Source organism: Chionomys nivalis, chromosome 7 (assembly GCF_950005125.1).
Source record: "Chionomys nivalis chromosome 7, mChiNiv1.1, whole genome shotgun sequence".
NCBI classification, from domain to species: domain Eukaryota; kingdom Metazoa; phylum Chordata; class Mammalia; order Rodentia; family Cricetidae; genus Chionomys; species Chionomys nivalis.
In genome coordinates this window covers 25,952,995-25,968,131 of record NC_080092.1, presented here as the reverse complement: position 1 = coordinate 25,968,131, position 15,137 = coordinate 25,952,995, and the positions used below count along the sequence as shown (strand labels likewise).

The window sequence follows — 15,137 nt, the reverse complement described above, 5'->3', positions numbered from 1 at the left end:
TCACTGAGGCCTCAATCAGTGGAACCATTCTTTCATGGATTTATAATTTGATCGTATTCTTGGTAGCTGGCAAGAGGTAGGGTCTATTGAAGGAATGGATGACTTGGGGCATGACTTTGAAGGGTGTCTTCTCTCAGGCTCCTTCTTGTCTCTCAGTTTTTGATTGCCATGAGGTAGCACATCTATTCCACCACACTACCAATATGTTTTATGTGTGTGTGTGTGTGTGTGTGTGTGTGTGTGTGTGCGCTAAAGCTAGAACAACTGCTACCATGGAGTCACATTCCTACATCATCCACCACGATATTCTTCCTCCCACCTCAGGAGAATGCAGAGTCGTCAGAAGAGGACTGATATGGCCCCAAACCATGAGTCTAATAAAAAGTTCCTTGCTTGAAGTTAGTCAGGTTAGATATTTTATAACAATGACAAATAGCTAGCTACCACAAGGTAGAGCTTTCTCTACCTTAGCTTGACTTGAACCCGCTACCATACCAAGATGACTAGAACACTGGGGCAGCCAGAGCATCAGAGACTGTGCATATCACCCAAAGTGGTGGATGACATTCAATTTTCTGTATAAATATAGAAAAATGAGATCGACTCACTTTTTTTTTTTGACTGAGATATATTAACCACATTGAATGAATTGAGATTTCATGAAACCAGAGATAAGGCCATGAAAACACTACCCCCCCAACATACCACATGCTCTACCTCCGTTATCAGGGCTATCAAATATTCCGTTCTCTGATGTAGAAAAACCTCTGTATCTACAATGTCCAGTGCAGAAACTGCTGTCATCTTCTATCTATTGAAATGCGGCTGGTGAAGTTCTATTTAATTAAGAAGCCACATACAGCTCTATAGGGAGAGGGCATCTTATAGAGCCAACTACTCCTCAATGCTTCATCTTCTAAGCCAGAGCTCAGGAAGCTAAACTCTAAGGGATCCAAAAAATATTTTAAACTTTGTAAGCCACAAGACAAAGTCAAATAATTGTTGCTGGTGAAAGGTTGGTAGTTATAAATTTTACATTTAAAAATACAAAATATGCAGTAGGCTAGACACAGCCTGTAGGCTATGTTTTCATAACTCCTATTATGGACTGTGTTGACTGGATTCTCTTCCTCATCCCATGTTTTGTTTCCTAAAAGCGTCTCATATATAAGCTGCAATTAAGTTTACATTGTTTATCACAGAAAATATGGAATTGAAGAGGCGAGAGGATAATTTTTCCCTAATTACTTGGCAACAAGTATATTGAGCTTTAAAATGTTCCCATTAATATTGTACCCCATAAATTTATACAATTATGTGTCAATTAAAAATATAGTATTTGACTTTCTAGGTAGACTTTGTTGTTATAAAAAGGTTTCTTTTCTCAATAGCTCAAGAGTCCATAATTTTAATCCTTTGGAAGGCAAAATAAATCTAAGCTTTAACTTCTTCTGTTGGCACACCAGGAGAAGCAGAGGTGTGGAATCATGCTATTTCTTGCCTGGTTGGGTTTGTTTCTGTTGCTATGGGAGTGACACCAACCTCTAACCTCAGAGAATATGGACTGGGCTATTGCCGATGGTATATCTGAATTATGGAAGAGGACAACCCATAGCATTAAAGTAGGGATGGAGTTGCCAGGCATCTGTTCTTTTCATTTTGTGCGGTAGATCTTATATATCCCAGCCTGACCTAGAGTTCTCCATGTAGGTGAGAATGACCTTGAATTTTGGGTCTTCCTTGCCTCTGTTTACTTCCTTGCTTGATCTCATGATCAGTACATTCCATACATGTACTAAGTAGAGTCACTCCCAAACACTGGGATTATAGGCATGCGCCACAGTGCCTGGTCCTCTAGTTTTTAAATTCAGTTTTTATATTGCACGTGAAGACTGGGGGAAGGACATATTTTCCAGATGTCCAGAAGACCACCTAAGGTTTTGAAATCTCCCTCCAAGTCCCCTATCCTTAGGAGAATAGCAAATTCTTAGCTACCATAGGTATTACCATGGGTAAATTCATTCTGGAAGGGTACCGGATGGTATCTCCTAGTAGTAATCATTTTGTTGTCTATTTCTGGTAGAAACATTTTTTAAAAAACTACATTTATGTTTTGAGTTCAAGGCCCTTGTTGGCAGTGACTTCCCTATTAAGATCTGATCTTTATTTAGCTAACTGGCCAGTTCTAAGAGCTTGATCATTTGTTAAATATTGTGGTCCCCGTTTTATCACCTAACAGCTACATCTTGACTGATTTTTATCAAAGACAACGGCCCTCAGCCTAAGCTTGTTGGCTTTCACAGCTGGTCCAGGTCATCATCCCTGCCAAGATGCCACCCACATCCCAGAACACTGGGTACCTATGGAAAGAGTCATGACGCTCAACTTGTCTCGCACCAGCTTGACAATTATACTCTTCTGGAGGGGGGTGGAGCGGCAACACAGGACAGAGCGACAGTACCGCGTCAACTCCAAAAACTTATCTTCCAGCTTCCCCTGGAAAATTGCATTCAATGTCTTCCCATCAATGACCAGTCCAACTTCAGGAGTCATAGCTCTTGAGTTAGCCGATGGCATCTTAGATGGTGTGCGGCACCCACAGAGTTTTCTGGCTGGTTGTTGTGGTTCACGAAACCTCTTTACATCCTCCAATGCACAGTTGAGGATGGACTCACAGGTTTCCTGCAGAGAGTCATAAAATACAGCATTAGTAAGCAACCTTGTACATTAAAGCTTTGTCTTTATTTTCAGTAATTAAAAAACTCCACCATATAGGTTGCTTAGGAAGTTTTCTCTAAGCTCGCTGTACATATCTCTGCAGTATTTGAAGCAGCATTAAACTGTACTAATTTAGAAACAAAGTAATGGCTGGAATAGGAGAAGATGATCAAGAATAAAGTAAAAGTTGCACAGCAAGATGGCACCTGAGTTGAGGTGGGTATAAAGTAAAAATCAACACTAATATGTTGGTAGCTACTGATAATATCTCCTACTGTTATATAAGCTGGTTTTTGTCTCTTATAGGCCTCCCCTGTTGACCCTTTTTATTCCTGGTAAAGATTTAGAGGTGAGGAGATTGAAATGGTGAGTAACTTAGTTACTTACTCAATGTCAACTTCACATGGCAGTGAGGCATGATCTTGACTTCTTCAAACGTGGCTTTCTTTCTTAAAAAGCAAACCACCACACTGTGTTTATCTCTTGGTCTATTCCACAGGGGTCTCAAGGGCTGTGCTTTGAAGTGTTTTTCATGTTGGTCTGAACTGACCATGGATGTGAGTTCTTACTGGTTCAAAGAATGTTCTCTGTGAATTTCATTTCTGTTTCTTTGAGATGGCCTTTTGATATAGCCCAGGTTGGCCTTGAACTTGTGATCCTACTGCTTCCCTTTTCAAGTACTGTGACTAAAGGTGTACCACTATCGTGCTAGTTATATGATTTTTCAAATGATGCTTACTTTGAAATACAGAGAGGAAGCAGTTTTTAATTAGCAGTCCTTTCTACTGCTTTGAATTATATCAATGGTAAAATCATATCTTGGTATTGATTATTCTTTTGCTATCTTTTTAACTCTTATAAACATTGCTTTTTAAATAAAGCTTGGGAAAACAGAAGATAATAGTATAAATAACTTTAATAACATGTACTCAGATGGACTGTATTTTCCATTTGCAAGTGTGACATGCATGCGTTTGGGTATGGAGGTTTACATATGTGTTGCTGAATGTGTAGGTATGCGTGTGTGCATGTGTGTGAAGGTGTCTTGTGCATGTGGAAGACAGAGTTAGATGTTGGGTGCCTGCCTTGGTCATGCTCCACTTTACTGAGGCAGGGTTTCTTGCTAAATCTAGAATTGTCAACTTGGCTGGTCTATCTAATCAGCTTGCCCTGGGTCATTCCCTGTCTCAGCCTTCTAAGTGCTGGGATTACAGGCAGGCACCATGACTGCTTGACGTGTGGATGCCAGGGATATGAACTCAGCCTATTCTTGTGCCACAGTACCTTACTCTTTGAGCCATCCCCTGAGCCCTATTAGGTTCATTTATCCGTGGTCAAGGGCAATACTCCTTTATTAGTCAAGATGCTAAAAGTCTATTCTAAAAGTGAATATGAGTTAATTTAAATGAAATCATTAAGAGCCATAGTTGAGGTAACAGATGAATTTGGGTGGATTTTGCAAAGGTTCTCCTGAAGTGATAGATTTGGAGAAACACAGTCTAGTAATTCTGTCTAGCAATCACTGGAGCGATTCCTGGAGCAAATCCAGCTCATTTTCCCGAGTCCTCCTCTAGGAGATGCTAAATCACTTGTTGCACACAGTAGGATGTGCACAGAATTTGGAGGGGGGCAGTGGGCAAAGGAACTGGTTTTGGGTATAAGGTTTTACAGGAGCATTTATCCAAGAAGGATAATGGGGGTGATTCTTGCTAGATATTAGCCTTGGTTCCAGTTACATAAATTCTTCTGGTACTGGTTCACACAGGCCTGAACCTGCTTATTTCCAGATTATAGTCAAAATGGCTCTAGTCACTGAACATTTAATGTTTGGTCAGGAACCTGCAGTAAACAGTGCTTGGAGGAATTCCTTCAAGGCATGGTGATTTAGACCTAATGAGTTCCTTCTGAGGAAGAGAACAAAACACCACCACCACCACCACCACCACCACCACCACCACCACCACCACCACCACCAACAACAACAACAACAACAACAACAAAACAATGGGGTGTAACTTCCCTGAGTAGGTTGTACAAGATAGGCTTCTACTCTAGAGCTCTCTCACTCTCTCCAGTGGCTTGCCTTGGGAGAAACCAGTTGCTATGCTGTGTAGCAGCCTGGGAACAAAGCTCAGAGGACTACGAGCTGAGATCTAGTAACAGCTATGAGATTCAGCTTGTAAGCAGCATCCCTTCCAGTCTGAAGACCCTTCCCAGTGGAATCAGTATTTGGCCTCAGAGCTCCGGAAAGGTGATTCATCACCTCATGGCTACCTTCATCCACAGGCCCCAGCCCAGAAACCCTTAGATTTCTAACAGAGACCCTGGGATCACAGAGGTCTGCTGTGACTGCTAAGTTCTGGGGCTAACTTGTCATAGAGCATTCGCTAACACATATAGGGACTAAGTAAGTACTTTCCCTCTGGTCTTATTTAATTCGTCCAGCAATCTGTAAAATAAGTATTTTTAATCCCTGCTTTACAACTGAGAAGAAGCAAGATAAGAAGTATGCTCTTTGGAGCATATGAAGCCCTAAAGGGTTGTCAATAATAATAAAAATGATTGTTATTATTAGTTTCATTTGAAATGCATTTCTACTCATGGAATAGTAAGTCCCTTATTATGTATATGAGAACCTAGGGTTCTGGGTAGGCTCCATAAAACTTGTTTATTGCTTTAAGATATATATATACAAAAGAGATACTAGAGGCAAATATATTTATAGTTAGTTAGGCAAATTAAAAACCTTGGAGAAAATACTCACTGAATAGGTAATTATATTAAACTGGGGTTTAAATAAGTCTGAGATTTAGAGTGTATATTCCCATGTTCTGGTTTAACATATTTACATATCTACTATGACTCCCGGGGGAAAAGGCGGAGAAAGACTAATCTTATCGGATCAATGGGATCCTGGGAAGTAGACAGGTATGTATACATATTCAATGCATCTTTCTTCATGGTATAAAAACCAAATAGAAATCTTCCTAAACTTTTATTATAGGGTCTAGATGAGCCAGCGAGAGGCCTAAATTCCCTCCCTCCCTCCCTCCCTCCCTCCCTCCCTCCCTCCCTCCCTCCCTCTCTCCCTCCCTCCCTCTCTCTTTCTCTCTCTCTCTGATGGCTTCCAACTCACCCCTCCCACAGGCTATCCTTGGTTGCTAGGTCCCTTTCTTTAGAACCCCTGGGTACAAGTGCTCCTCTCGTCTCTATTGACTCTTGTCCCTGCTCCCTCTGATGGGTACATCTCAGCACTCACTTTCCAGAGCCTTCACTTCACTTTCTACATCTGCAGCAGGAAAAGAGAAGCTGCCTTCCTAACGCAAATGTGGACAATAAACAGGAAGACACTTTGTTAGAAGTCACATGGCGCACTCCCAATTGCCTCGCTCTTTGCAAACCACAACCTACTCCAGGTGGAAATGACTGTTTTAGCACTTTGTTCCTCTCTGTTTCTCTCTCTCTCTCTCTCTCTCTCTCTCTCTCTCTCTCTCTCTTCCTCTCCCTCTCCCTCTCTCTCTCATTCCTAGCCCATCAAAAGCACCAGCTGAACTCATTATCCCCTTAGAGTTCTGCTCCATGACACACAGATTGGTGCTGAAAATTTAAACTCTAAATATTTTCAGTTGAAGTGGGACTTTTCAATAGGTGGGTTAATCTTAACTGACAAGACAGTGACAAAAGAACTGAGTCAATGGTGTGGCATATGTGACTTGCACTTGCCTGGCAAGAGAGCAGAATTCTAGACTCGGGGTTTTCTAGACTAGCAAGGGGAAGCTGTTGGGTAAGAGAATGAGCCTGGTGGCTTTCAGTGTCCTTACCTGTAAAGTAGGGAGACTAGAAGTTTCTGATAAGTAGCTGCAGCCAAATAACCAGTTAGCTATGATGTATGTGGATGGGTTATTGTGTATGGGGCTGAATGTTTTCTGGATCCTTCCTTGGATCTTTTAGATCCAGGATCCAGAGAATTGACTGAGGGGCTGCTGCGTATTTGAACACTCAGTCCCTCTTTGGCCTGACCTGATTCTCTGTGTTAATGGAGTACACGGTGTCAGTCTGATCCAGCAGTTTGCAGGAATATGCGATATTGACTGCCGTCTCCTGTTTATCTCCTGTCAAAACCCAGAGCTGGATTCCAGCCTCCCGTAGTGCAGCAATTGTGTCTGGAACTCCTTCCTGGAGTCGGTCCTCAATCCCAGTGGCTCCTGGAAAGTGCAAAGATGGTTGGGAGCTCAGTTATGGTAAATACGCGGCTACTTACTTTCTCAAAGCACTACACAGCCAATCAGTTTTTTATCAAATATCTTCTTTGTATTAGTCTGTGTACCCAGGATACATGCAGCCACGAGCTAGATAAAGATGATCACTGTACTGACTAATTTTACATCAACTTGACATAATCTAAAGTCATTTGAGAGAAGGGAACCCCGTCTGAGAAAATGCTTCCAAAAGACTGGGTTGTAGGTAGGCCTGTATAGCATTTTTTAAATTAGTGATAGATATGGGAGGTCCTACCACCTATGGGTGGCCCCATCCCGGGGCTGCTGCTCCTGGGTTCTATAAGAAGGTGGGCTAAGCAAGCCATGGGAAACAAACCAGTAAGCAGCTCCCCGCCATGGTCTCTGCATGGGCTACTGCCTCCAGGGTCCTGTCCTGACTTCCTTTGGGGATGAGCAGTTATGTGAAAACATAAGCCAAACAAACCTACTCTTCCCCAACTTGCTTCTGGTCGTGGTGCTTCACCGCAGCAATAGTGACCCTAAGTAGGACAATTGGTACCTGACCGGAACTCAAGTGCTTGGATGAAGGTTTGTAAATCGAGCTACATGGCGAGGTGCGGAGTGGACACTGAGCTTCACCTCGAAAGCCAAGGGAGATTTTGCTGCTGAAAGGCCACTTTGCCGAGGTGAAGGCAGAGGAGTGTACATGTGCACCAGCCTGGAGTTTTGAGTAGATGACTAAGGCAGGAGGCAGAGGGAGTGTGAGAGGGAGGAGGAGGGGCTTCCGGGTCATAGCAGGGTCTCCGTGTTGGTGTCTGATTTCTTCTGCAGCAAAGAAAGCTATTCAAAAGTGTAAGTTAGAAAGGGGCAGGATCGGGTTTATATTTTCAGATCATTCTAGAGAGTGGATGGGAAATGGGAGAGGCTGGATGAGAGGTTCTTAGAGGCTGGGAAAGAGTGCAGAGGAGACCTGGTGGTGGTCTATAGGGACACAGGTCAATGAGTGTGGAAGAGATGGGGCAGGGACCTTTGCTCTGCAGTGCAACACAGCAGATGTAATGGGGACTCAGGTTTTTTTTGCTACTATTCTTGGAGAGAATTAGACATGCAGCTGCCATCATTTGTGAATGTTCTCAATCTTTGCCTCAACTCTGATGAATTCATACCCAGATATTAAAGAGTTGCTAAGTGCTTAAGTAAAACTCACCTGCATTTAAAATGAGAATCATTTCAGGCCCTAGACTAATGGCTAACCATTTCACCTAGAGTCGAAGCCACGGCTTTGTTTTGTTGAATAATCAAGAGTGGTTAAAAGTTGGCAAAGCAGTTACATTGGCTGCCTATTGAGAAATCAGCTCATGTTTTGAGACTTAGTGTGAAGGCCAGGGAACATTTTTGACGATCACAGGAAATCTGCCACCAAGTCACATTTCCCAGCCACCTTGAGGTGACAAAAAAGGCCCATCTTTTGTCAAAGGTGCCTGTTTTGTATTTCAGGTACAAATATACAGGCAAACAACTCGATGAACAGGGATGGCTTAAGTATCATCTTTGTGATGGTTAGCCTGCTAGGTGAGCTGCTGAAGTCAATTTATAATGCAGGGAGGCTGTGTGAGGGAGGGAGGAGGAAAGACACATTTATTTGAGTGAAAAGGGAAAATAAAACGGAAAGACCGCAAATGCCTTCTCCAGGAAGGGGAGCTGACTGACTCCCATGAGTGAGTTCCTCGCCAGATCCAGCTGACGTTTTCTGCAGCTGAGACTTGTTGCCACATTGAAGCTAAAGACGTGTCCAGGATGTGAAAGAGTGGCGGGAATTCCACGTGGGGTGACTGCCTGCGGCCTTGCCTGGCAGGTAGAATACTCTGGACTAGCTACCTTCTGGTTCTTATAAGAACAATTCCTGCGTCCAGCTTTAGAAGTGCTAGGGCTCATGAGGCAACATGCGCAGGCTTCTGTAGCCAGGACAAAGGACAAGAGGCTGAAGGTGCCGGAGAGTAACAATTTCTTCTTCTGTTTTCTTCTTCTTCAACTAATCTTGCTGCTACCCTTTAGATGTACAGGCCTCACCATCTTATAGCAATGAAAGATGGTTTTCGGCTCAATGGCCAGTGCACACCCCTGATTCTTTCTTGCGTGTCTTTCTAGAGGGGGTTGGGAAATATCCCCTGTTCCTAAATCCCTTCCTGCTGCTGCTCTTCCACCCCACTGACCTCAGAGGGATTAAGACATGGGCATCTTTCCCCAGGCAGGAGATTCATCTTCCTAAGCAAAGTTTCCAAATTTCAGCTTGCGATGTTATTTTTCCTACAGACATCCAGTCCATCTCTAAGCCAGCCTCAGCGCTTCTCATCTTCTCCCTTGCTTATTCATTTACTCTATATGTGGTGGTAGCTCTGGTGATTTTTCTAAGGTACCCTGTAAAGGTTTAGCATATGATTTACTTGGCATATCATAAATTGGCCTCCTCTGGCCTCTTTTACCTCCTGTCAGTTCTCCTCTGTATTCTGTGATCCAGCTAAAACAGATTTCTGTATTTCCACCTCTTCTCAGACATCTCTTCCTGCCTTTCATTTAGTTCCTTCATTCTTTCATGAACGCCCTCCCCCTTTTCCTGAATAGTGTATCATTTTGTTTCCAATTAGCAGCCTTCCCAGAACCTCTTTGGTCCCAGCGTGAGGACCATTTGTCTCCCATCTCTAAATCTTCTGGCCCAGATCTTATCACTCACTGGTGATGACATGACTTGCCTAACCATGCTGGCTAGATTTTGAACTGTGGGAAGGTGGAGGTGTGGTCAGCATTTCTCGCCAGAGCTGTAAAGCCTAATATGCTACACGGTCACATAGTAGGCAAGCAACAAACATTTGAATATTTGTTTGCTGTTGAGGAAGAAGCCAAACTCATAAGCTTCTTTCAGCAAGAAGTCTGGGAAGGCTCTCAGGATATCCCCAGGAAGCCAGGCTGGTTGCAGGCATATCCCCATTATGTTAAATACATGGAGACACACAGGGATGGCTCCTAATTGGGGCCAAATTGTAGCAGTATCTGAGTCCTGGCCAAGAGCTCCTTTCCTAATGTTTAGCCTTCCCCTTTCTTTCTTTTTAATGTAGCAATGCCTTATTTTCAGCTACCGAGTAGGGTGAGGTGATTCTCCAGGTGCTGGGCTGTCTCCATCAGGAGCTCCTCTCTGTTGTCCAAGGATGCCTCCGCCTCACGCCGGAAACTGGCCCACCTCTGGAACTCCTCTTCATTTACAACCTATGAAACAGGAAGAGGATTATTAGTAACCTCGAGTGGATATGCAAATGGAGCCCCCCCTTCTTCCTGAGGTGCTGGGACTCCTACATGTCGCCTTGGGGGCAGAATTCTCCATAGTGATATTTTGAATGCATACATTGATGAAAGATTAATCCTTGTTTTCCATGACCACCAAACATATGCTGAGACCCTATGGGGCTCTGGAGATGAAAGACAAAGGCAAGGTCTCAGGATGCCCCAGGTTATATGCTGGTGGAGGGTGAGATATTTTAGTCAGGAAAGTGATTTAAATGGATAGATCAAGGAGTCCCATGCAGGCAACAAAAAGGATGATGCTATAGAGTCTGTTGGGGTTGTTGGCTCCTGTTGGATAGTAAGGTCTTCTTGACAGGGAGCATGCAAGTTAAGACTCAAGCAGTCTATGTGATGGTAGAGAACCTGTGCCCTGAATATTGGACAGCGTAAATTAGAGCTGATGGGTTATTATATAACAAAAGAGGATGTGGCATTTTTTGGGGTAGGGAGTTAGGACAGTTTCTGGAGAAGCTAAGGTGATGAGTTGGGGGTGTGTGAATATGATCAAAATACACTCTTTGAAATGCTCAAGAAATTAATAAAAAATATTTTAAAAGGAACAAATTCTGGGAATCACAAGGAGGAACAAGTGCAAAGGCTATGGCCTTGATCCCATTCCTGATTCGTTAATGTAAAAGCTGATGGACGAGGCCAGCAAAGTGGAAGGGTCAGACACGAGGTTGGAAAGGTAACCATAGCAATATTTTCCACAGCTTGTAGAATACTCCATCAGGCATGCTGTCTTTCTCCTTTGGAGGGCCGTGGCACTTTTGAACCACCATGTTTATATGTCTGCATTCTCTTTTATGAATAATTCTTTTACATAAGCACCAAATATTCACCGAGTCTCTTCGTATGGCACTATGGGGAAAATCAAGAGACACATGTCTTGTTTGTTTGTTTGTTTTGAGACAGGCTCTCAGGATGTAGCCTCAGCTGGCTTGGAATTCAGAGAGATCTATTGGCCTGAGTGCCAGGATTAAAGGCATGCACCACTCAGCCTGACCATAGGAAGGTCTTCTACATTTGAGAAATGTACAGTCTATAACAGGAGACAAAATAGACAGAGACTTATGGAAAGCAGACAATGATAAGGGTATAATGATAGTACCTAGAGGACATTATAAGCTGTTGCTACTGTCCTAAAGACACACCAGAAGATGGTGAGATGGGCACCAGATGACTGGTTTTAAACTGAGTATGTTTAAACTCTGTTCTATACTAAGCAACTTGAACTATATGAGCAGTCCTGGGAGTGTGAAGAGGAGAAACTATGTGTAGCCACCTTGAAATAATGAGCATCACGGCGTTCCTACTAGACAGCACACACCTCATCAGATGTCCTGGCTCTGTAGTTCAAAGGTCCCTGTTTCCTAGGGCCTGCAAAGTCAAGTATCTGAGAGCAAGAGTGGGTAACTTTTATGGCTACATCTGGGGGAAAGAGTGAAACAATGGCTAGTGATGGGGACGGGAGACAAGAGCAGTACACAGCGGAATACATCCTCGTGGCCCTCATCACAAAGATCAGCTGCTACATAGTTATATGGATCTGTGTCGTTCCATGAAGACACAGATTCTCAACAGAAACCAGAAAGCTAGAGTTTTTCATGTGAACGCACATACACATACTCCACACACACACACAACATCCCCACGTACACACACACTATACATACCACTCCCACAACCCTCCCCATACGACATACACACCACACACACACCACATACACACGTATTCACACCACACACATACTACACACACACACACACACACACACACACACAATGGGGTGAAGGTCATTCAGCCATTGCTGACATCTGGATCATGCTCACAGGGATCTAACCTTACCTTCTTAGCAATGCACAGGGTTCGAAGGCCATCTCTTGCATACAAGTCCAGATGTTTCTGGGTCCGGGCTTGGATTCTTTTCAGCTTCTTCTCCACATCAATATCACTCACTGTCAAAGAGTTATTGTTTCCGATGAAGCCATGAACCACTGTTCAGCGAGCTTTGCCCTCAACTCCCCAGAATCTTCCCCGGGTCACCACACCAGCCTTAAGGGAGGGGCTCCCCCTTCCCAGCCCTCCCTAGGAGGTCTTGTGAGGACAGGCTGCCCTGGAGAATGATAATTTGAAGAGTCCCCACACTGTCTGTTCCTTATGGTTTTTCTTCAAAAGCCTGGCTGGGAAAAGGGCTACTTAAGGAAGGGAGGTGATCTAAGAAATTGTCCCAATACATCTCCTTACAAGAGAACTACCTACAGAGTTAAAACAAAGCTATCCTTCAGGGGAGGGCCGGGGGCTGGGAGTTTCAGCCTTCCTTGTTACCCAAGGTGTGATTTTAGTTGCCCATCTTGCCTGCAGAGCCAACCAACTTTGCAAACTGTTCTCTGGCAACTCAGACAATCCATCATCCTTTCTGTCATCTACTTTAATTCTTGTCAAGCTCAGCCTCAAGACAGCTGCAAACCTGGATCTCATTAGCGGGGTTCTTCAGCACATTCGCTTTGCTGACTTAGGCTTTCTCTCAATATGAGGGACGGTGTTAGAAGAAAAAAAAATAGCTTTTGCATTTTCTGTAATTTTAGGGTAAAAAAAAAATACCTCGATGCCTTGTTCAAAGTCCCCGTGTTAAAGTTTCACATAGAGCATTTCTTCCTGAAGTCGTTTGTATTTTTTTCTCTATTAGACAGGAAGAATATTTTCAGGCTGTGCTAGCTCGGGAGGGACAGGACCAATGATAGCGTCACTTCATTTTTCTAAGCTGTGACAGGCCTCACTCATCTACCACAACACTGTAAATCTGAGCAATGCAGCCTCCAGAATCCCTTACTGCTGCTGGACAGAGTTTTAGGGGGTTCCTGGGTAGCGAATAGAATTTGAACACCTCACTTTTTCTTTTGTACAGTGCAAAGGAAAAAAAGTAATTTCTAACAGTGATCTCCACTAAGCATAAGGAAGTCCAATCAGTCTATTTCATACAGTATAAACATCCTTTCAAATATTATTGCCTCATTGTTCAAAATAGCATGGTCTAAAGCATACAATGCCTGGTTGAACACTATTTACACTATTTTATCTTCAAAAACATCCTTTTTGAAGCTCACCACCTGTGAGTCCCTGGGTTTTTTTTCACCCTGCAGGTTGCTAGGAACCTCAGAGTCCAACTGAATGCTCAAACATCCCAAGTACCCTACACTTGATGTGGTTTTGCCTCTCCCTTTCAAAGCTTCGCTTCTTTCTTAAGGTAGTAACACTGACTGTGTTTTTTTATTGGCAGGATCCCCAATCAACCGAGGAAGGAATAAACAAACATCTCCAGGGTAGCGAGTCTCTGTTACCCAGAGACAGAGTACTATGGCTTCCTTGACTCAGAAGCCCTGAATTCACTTGTCTGCCAGAGTCTAGGGATGAAGCGAGCTAATTAGGTCCCTTCTCATTCTAAACACTAATCAGTCCCCATGAACCTCTTGGCCATGATCCACAGCTTGATAACGCAGGAGGCTCTGGGCTGCCTGGGCAATTCTGAAGCTTGGCTGGGATCTGCTATCCTGGGAGAATCATAACCCTATCACTGTCTTCTTCTTGTTAGCAACCAGGATGCGGCTGCACACTAATTCACGCTTCTCTGAAATTGGACGCTGACACGTAGGGACTTTGGAACATTTTCCTGGCTCTGGGCAAGTTTATGAAAATCTATCCTGGTGTGCGGGGGTGGGCACTGGGGAACACGATAATAAAGAGAGACACTTGAGCGACCGTGGTGTGCTCTATGGTAGGACTCATGGGTGTTTGGGTAGGACGGGGTGTAGATATGGATAATGAATAGCGCAATGGGTGTGGAAATCTGAAAACTGGGAAAAGTGAAGGTAAAGTGGTTTCTTCACAAAGTCTTGAATGCGCTAATGAACGTCCCAATTCTCTAGGTCAAGGTGATGGAAAATTCAATGTGTTCTAAGGACTTGTTTTGAGAGTCTCATGGGCCCAGGATTCTCCTGGTACATGCTGGACTTGTAACTGTGGCTCTTCCTCACCATTCCACACTGCTGCTGGGACTATAGCACCTGTGTCCCTGGGCCTGACAAGGTGGGCGGACTCACCACAGGATGGATCTTCTAGCAGGTCCATGATAACTGAGTCAGCACCCTTGGTGTAGACGATGATCTCACCCGTCAGTGGGTGCCTCACCACTACTGACATTCTCTTCCGGACAGAGTCAAATCCCAGGGTGAAGAGGAGTTCGAAAGTGAGGGAGATGCCCTGGGGCAGACGCACAGTCACCTGCTCAGGTGTCCTAGACACCAGGGTGAAACTATAGGCACGGGCCGCATGCACCAGAGCTGCCTCGTCAGGGCTCTCGGCCTCATAACAGAGCTCTGGTTCATCTAGGCTGAGAGCTGGGGCCTCCAGCCCCTCCTCCAGAGAAGCCCCTGACCCGGACCCCAGGGTGTCACCCTGCTCCCATGTGCTGCTCCTGTAGCCACCATCCGTGGAGCAGTCTCCACTACACACAGATACGTCATCTTTGTCATCTGAGTCTGTGGTGGGCATGTTGGGCCCCAGGCTCTCTCCTAGATCTGGGTCAGAGGGGGCGGTGGAGGAGAATGATTGGCTGAGGCTCATAATCTTCAGCCTCTGGAACAGATGTTGGATCTTTTCCAAGGATGAACCTAGAGCCTTGTTGGAGGGCGGAGTGGTAACCTGTGGTTGAACGAGGAAGGGACAATGTCACTCTGAGCACTCCGGATGTCTTTCACAGACTATGAAGGCCATTTTGCAATCAGTGGATCACTTGGGTCTTCTGCAGTCAGAGAAAAGACCCGTGTGTTCTGTGAACCTCAGCCTACCTACTCATAGAAAGA

At 44.3% G+C, this 15,137-nt stretch overlaps 1 protein-coding gene across 1 annotated transcript in view; it reads right to left on the bottom strand.

Moving 5' to 3' along the window:
- Positions 1-15,137, bottom strand: part of Atp10b (ATPase phospholipid transporting 10B (putative)) — a 223,900-nt gene that overhangs the window by 17,983 nt on the left and 190,780 nt on the right. Inside the window, exons 13-17 of the mRNA XM_057775973.1 lie at positions 14,376-14,976; positions 12,124-12,233; positions 10,073-10,199; positions 6,739-6,923; positions 2,361-2,682 (exon numbers count right to left, since the gene is read on the bottom strand). Coding sequence (XP_057631956.1) covers positions 2,361-2,682; positions 6,739-6,923; positions 10,073-10,199; positions 12,124-12,233; positions 14,376-14,976 — 1,345 coding nt within the window. The remainder of the gene's footprint in view (positions 1-2,360; positions 2,683-6,738; positions 6,924-10,072; positions 10,200-12,123; positions 12,234-14,375; positions 14,977-15,137) is intronic.